Below are 6478 nucleotides of genomic sequence, written 5' to 3' on the forward strand. Positions count from 1 at the left end.
GTGTGAGTCTGAGCTAGATGTCATGTGAAGTCTTGTTCATCCAGTTTGCCACTGTAGAAGGATTACAGCTTCTTGTTTGTCGTAGCCACTTTAAAAGATTGATCCTTACACTTTTGATGATAATGCTCCAAGATGAAGTGGATTCAACTTTTAATTCCATGTTTATTGATGTCAACTATTACATGTGGTGAGTAATGTTTCATCTGTACTACTGTAGTAGTTGTAGCAGCTGTGGCAGCGACTGCACCAGCCGGGGTTGGTATGGGGATTTTTGTTGACAGGAACAAACTCATCAATTTCTTCCATTTAAGTTAAGATAAAAAACATTAATAAGTCCCATATACAGTATGTAGTCAAGTAATGTATTTGATCTACTCCTGCTATGTGTTGCAGTAGCAGTAAATCAGAGATTCATGTGTTTATTCCAGATTTTTCAGTCTCAGAGTAGGACCTTTAAATTAAAAAGTAGGACATTTATCTCAGTCAAACTGCATCAGACTTCTGTTAACGTGATGAGCTGCTCTAGCCTTTTATTCACCTACACGTCAGTGATTCTCATTAGATTTCATTGTTTCTATTGTACCCCGTCATACAGGATACAGGATCTGTTCTTGTGTACCCACAGGTGTGCTTTGTAACCTTAAATGCTGTACTTCATTAAAACTTATTGACTTTAATAAATAAACTTTAAGTTCTTGTGTCATGTATGTATAGTTATAGATAGATAGATAGATAGATAGATAGATAGATAGATAGATAGATAGATAGATAGATAGATAGATAGATAGATAGTTAATTTATTCATCTTAAAGGATATTTTAGAATGATATATTTAGTGTATAGTTCAGATCTATTGTCATTGGAAAAGAGAGCTTGCAGTCAATGACCCTCCCTGGATAAATAAAGGTTATAATAATAACAAAAAAATACAAATAATAATAATTTAAAAAAAACACTTTACTGCACTGCTTGAATCCTGTTTCATGTGCATGTCATTTTGCTTGAATTGTAGCACTTCATTAAAGTGAATTGGTAAATGTGTGCGCTAAATGCATTCAAGGATGACATTGTTCTAAGTAGTTGTTTTGAAAAGGCCTTAGAGTTTCCATGCATCGTAGTAACTTGGTTAGTCTTTGGTCTGATTTCTAAACACTGACATGCAAACCAGAAACCTAATGGCACAGTTCCACGTGAACGTGCAATTTAACGTGTCGAATAAACAGCTGTAGAACTATTCTTCATTACATTTTGATATGTATCTTTAACATTGTAGGTATGGGCGACATGGCTCCTCAAACCTGCAAAGTCACTTGATGAATCTTTCCTGATCAGTTTTAATAAATTATTTGATGTTAGGTGAAATGTCATGATTGACAGCTGTTTGTCGGGTGGGTCTTTGGGTGAGACTTGGATACCCTCCACGGTCTGACCTCTCCCCAGGGGCGATTCTAGGATCCGACTAGGGGGGCTCAGCCCCTAATGAGTTTGAGCCCCCCCCCTTAAAAAAGGGTCTAAAATCTCCCATGATCTCTACTGAGCAGACTCTGGTTCCAAAATCACAAGATAATAATAATAATAATAATAATGATAATAATAATAATAATAATAAATTTATCTATAGAGTGCTTTCCATCAAAGTGCTTTACAGGAGGAATACACTTTAAATACAAACAGTACAAAAAATTTAAAATCGAGACAGTAAAAAGTAAATAACACTATACAAACACATCAAAGATAAATAAGCTTTTAGGACTCATATGCAGCAGTGAATGAGTGAGTCTTAAGCTTCGATTTAAAGAGTTAAAGGTTCTTTATATGTGGTCTTGACCACAAACCTAAGTACAGCCCGAACGATCAAAAAATTCAGTCCAGTGGCAGTTGTGGCAGTGGGCAGTTAAGTGAGTGACAGTTAATGTCTGTGCGTATGATACACTGTTTGCATTTGACAATCTGAATGCTATATACCCGGGGAGTTTGACCCTTTAAGTGTATTTTATTTTTCCAGGTCCCCACTCTCTGAAGTTCTTGTCTACAGGACGTCTGAAGCCTGGAGATCAGCCTTCATTTGAACAACTAACTGTATTTGATGGAGTTCCCATCTCTTACTGTGACAGCGTGACTAAAAGAGAACAACTCAAACCTACCCTGGAGTCCCAAAGGTTACCTGAACACTGCGATGAAGCGCGTCTTAATATCGAAGCGTCTCTTTACGAGATTCCAAGATCTATGAACAGCAAAGTCTGTAAGTATTTATTTTTTTGACATGTTGATGGCTGCCTGTTCCAAACCCAGAAGTTAATCTTGCAGTCTTTGTACAGATGTTGTACAGCGGAGGCGGGGCTGCATCCTGTCAGCCAATGGGATGTCAGCTTTTGAATCCTGGGCAGTAGATGGGACGGACTTCTTAAGCTTTGACCCTGAATCTCAGAGATGGACGTCCCAGTCTCCCTCTGCAGCACCGGTGGAACAACGCTGGAACAACGAGATAGATATGAATCATGCCTATAGACACTTTGTCAGAGTGATCTGTCCACAGATGATCACGAAAATTCAGTTAAGATCAATACAGCAGCAAACAGGTGAGAGCTGGAACAGCGTGTAAACACACACACACACACACACACACACACACACACACACACACACACACTGCTTTGGGTAACAGGAAACTCAAATACACTCCACTCTTACTCACGATCCTTGTGTCCTTGACTAATATGCAGTGCTGTTTAATTCAATATTAAATACATGAATATATAAATACATATGCCTTTGAAATATGTCATGAAATAAACAAATGAGGCAATACATTCATAAATGACTAAATAAATGTAAATATTGGTATAAAAATGAATCAGTTAGTTAAAGAAATGTATTAAAAGGTTTTACTTTCAATGAGACCATGTTTATTTATTTCAAGAGACTTTTATTTCATCAGTGGCTTGTTATTGTTGGGTATGTAGCTTGTCAGGGGACCACTAAGGTCTATATAAAAGAGACTTCAGATACAGTATTAGGGACCACTAAAAGTAGTTAAAGGTTCTTTATATGGTCTTGACCACAACCTAAGTACAGCCCGAAAGAATCAAAAAATTCAGTCCAGTGGCAGTTGTGGCAGTGGGCAGTTAAGTGAGTGACGTTAATGTCTGTGCGTATGATACACCGTTTGCATTGACAATCTGAATGCTATATACCCGGGAGTTTGACCCTTTAAGTGTATTTTATTTTTCCAGTTCCCACTCTCTGAAGTTCTTGTCTACAGGACGTCTGAAGCCTGAGATCAGCCTTCATTTGAACAACTAACTGTATTGATGGAGTTCCCATCTCTTACTGTGACAGCGTGACTAAAAGAGAACAACTCAAACCTACCCTGGAGTCCCAAAGGTTCCTGAACACTGCGATGAAGCGCGTCTTAATATCGAGAGCGTCTCTTTACGAGATCCAGATCTATGACACGCAAGTCTGTAAGTATTTATTTTTTTGACATGTTGATGGCTGCCTGTTCCAAACCCAGAAGTTAATCTTGCAGTCTTTGTACAGATGTTGTACAGCGGAGGCGGGGCTGCATCCTGTCAGCCAATGGGATGTCGCTTTTGAATCCTGGCAGTAATGGGACGGACTTCTTAAGCTTTGACCCTGATCTCAGAGATGGACGTCCCAGTCTCCCTCTGCAGCACCGGTGGAACAACGCTGGAACACGAGATAGATATGATCATGCCTATAACACTTTGTCAGAGTGATCTGTCCCAGATGATCACGAAAATTCAGTTAAATCAATCAGCAGCAAACAGGTAGAGCTGGAACAGCGTGTAAACACACACACCACACACACAACACACACACCCACAACACACACACACACTGCTTTGGTGACAGGAAACTCAAATACACTCCACTCTTTACTCACGATCCTTGTGTCCTTGACTATATGCAGTGCTGTTTAATTCATATTAAATACATGAATATATAAATACATATGCCTTTGAATATGTCATGAAATAAACAAATGAGGCAATACATTCATAAATGACTAAATAAATGTAATATTGTATAATGATCAGTTAGTTAAAAAATGATTTAAAAGGTTTTACTTTCAATGAGACCATGTTTATTTATTTCAAGAGACTTTTATTTCATCATGGCTTGTTATGTTTTGGGTATTAGCTTGTCAGGGACCACTAAGGTCTATATAAAAGACTTCAGATACAGTATTAGGCCACAGGTCTATAAGAGACTTCAATACAGTATTAGGACCACTAAGGTCTATATAAAAGAGACTTCAGATACAGTATTAGGACCACTAAGGTCTAATAAAGAGACTTCAGATCAGTATTAGGACCACTAAGGTCTATATAAAAGACTTCAGATACAGTATTTGGGACCACTAAGGTCTATATAAAAAAAAAACTTCAGATACAGTATTGGACCACTAAGGTCTATATAAAAAACTTCGATACAGTATTAGGCCAACTAAGGTCTACATAAAAGAGACTTCAGATACAGTATTAGGGACCACTAAGGTCTACTATAAGAGACTTCAGATACAGTATTAGGGACCACTAAGGTCTATATAAAGAGACTTCAGATACAGTATTAGGGACCCTAAGGTCTATATAAAAAACTTCAGATACTTATGAGGCCACTAAGGTCTATAAAAGAGACTTCAGATACAGTATAGGGACCACTAAGGTCTAATAAAAAGACTTCAGATACAGTATAGAGGACCACTAAGGTCTATATAAAAAACTTCAGATACAGTATTAGGACCACTAAGGTCTATATAAAAGAGACTTCAATACAGTATTAGGCCACTAAGGTCTATATAAAAAACTTCAGATACAGTATTAGGGACCCCTAGGTCTAGACTAAAAGAGACTCTCAGATACAGTATTAGGGGACCACTACGGTCGTATAAGAAAGACTTGAGAACGTATTGGGACCACTAAGGTCTATATAAAAAAGAGACTTCAGATACAGTATTAGGGACCACTAAGGGCTATATAAAGAGACTGAAATCAGATACGTATTAGCACCACTAAGGTCTATATACATGATCTTCGATGACAGTATTGGGGACCACTAAGGTCTTATAAAAAGACTTCATATCAGTATTAGGGACCACTAGGTCTAATAAAGAGACTTCAGATACAGTCATTAGGGACCACTAGGGTCATAAAAGAGATGTCAGATACAGTATTAGGGACCACTAAGGTCTACATAAAGAGACTTCAGATACAGTATTAAGGGTACCCTAAGTCAGTATCAAAAGAGACTGTCAATACAGAATTAGGGGGCACCACTAAGTTTTCATACATAAGGAGACTTCAGATCAGTATTAGGGGACCACTTTAAGGTCTGATATAAAGAGACTTCAGTTACTAAGAATATTCGTGACGCACAAGGTCTATATAACAAGACTTCAGATACAGTATTAGGGACCACTAAGGTCCTATTAAGAAAAAAAACTTCAGATACAGTATAGGACCACATAGATCTCTATAATCCAAGAGACTCATTACAGTATATACTGGACCACTAAGGTCTATAAAAAAGAACTTCAGATACATATTAGGGATCACTAGGTCTATATAAAAGAGACTTGTCAGATACAGTATTAGGGACACACTAGGTCTATATAAAAAAATCTTCAGATACAGTATTAGACCACTAAGGTCTATATAAAAGAGACTTCAGATACAGTATTAGGGCCAATAAGGTCTATTAAAAAAGAAACTTCAGATACAGTTTGAGGACCACTAAGGTCATAATAAAAGAGACTTCATATACAGTATTAGGGACCACTAAGGTCGTATTACAAGAAGACTTCAATAAGTATGGGACCACTAAGGTCTATATAAAGGACTTCAAATACAGTATTAGGGGCCTACGGTCTATAAAAAGAGACTTCAGATACACGTATTAGGGATCACTAAGGTTCTATATAAAGAGACTTCAGATCCGTATTAGGGGACCACTAAGGTCTATATAAAAGAGACTTCAGATACAGTATTAGGAGACTACTAAGTCTATAATTAAAGAGACTTCAGATACATTTTAGGGGCCCACTAAGGTCTATAGTAAAGAGACTTCAGATACAGTATTAGGGACCACTAAGGTCTATAAAAGAGACTTTCATATACAGATGAGGGACCAATAAGTCTAACTAAAAGAGACTTCAGAACAGTTAGGGGACCACTAAGGTCTATATAAATAGGACGTCAAGTATACAGATTAGGGACCACTAGGTCTATCAGTAAAAGAGACTTCAGATACTGTATTAGTGAGGACCCACTAAGGTCTACATAAAAGGACTCAGAAGCAGTATTAGGGCCACTAAGGTTATATAAAAGAGAAGCTTCCAGATACGTATAGGGGTCCATAGAGGCTCATATAAAAGAGACTTCAGATATACGTATTAGGGACTACTAAGGTCTATATAAAAGAGACCTATCAATACTAGTATTAGGGAACCACGTAG

The 6478-nt window shown here is 37.5% G+C and overlaps 1 protein-coding gene across 1 annotated transcript in view; it reads left to right on the forward strand.

The window, feature by feature from the left end:
- The window catches only part of LOC116669787 (class I histocompatibility antigen, F10 alpha chain), a 10049-nt gene continuing 3571 nt past the window's right edge, over nucleotides 1-6478 (forward strand). The window contains exons 1-3 of the mRNA XM_032499828.1: nucleotides 1-187; nucleotides 2006-2242; nucleotides 2319-2579. Coding sequence (XP_032355719.1) covers nucleotides 133-187; nucleotides 2006-2242; nucleotides 2319-2579 — 553 coding nt within the window. The 5' untranslated portion in view covers nucleotides 1-132. The remainder of the gene's footprint in view (nucleotides 188-2005; nucleotides 2243-2318; nucleotides 2580-6478) is intronic.

The sequence above is a fragment of the Etheostoma spectabile genome, chromosome 20 (genome assembly GCF_008692095.1).
Source record: "Etheostoma spectabile isolate EspeVRDwgs_2016 chromosome 20, UIUC_Espe_1.0, whole genome shotgun sequence".
NCBI classification, from domain to species: domain Eukaryota; kingdom Metazoa; phylum Chordata; class Actinopteri; order Perciformes; family Percidae; genus Etheostoma; species Etheostoma spectabile.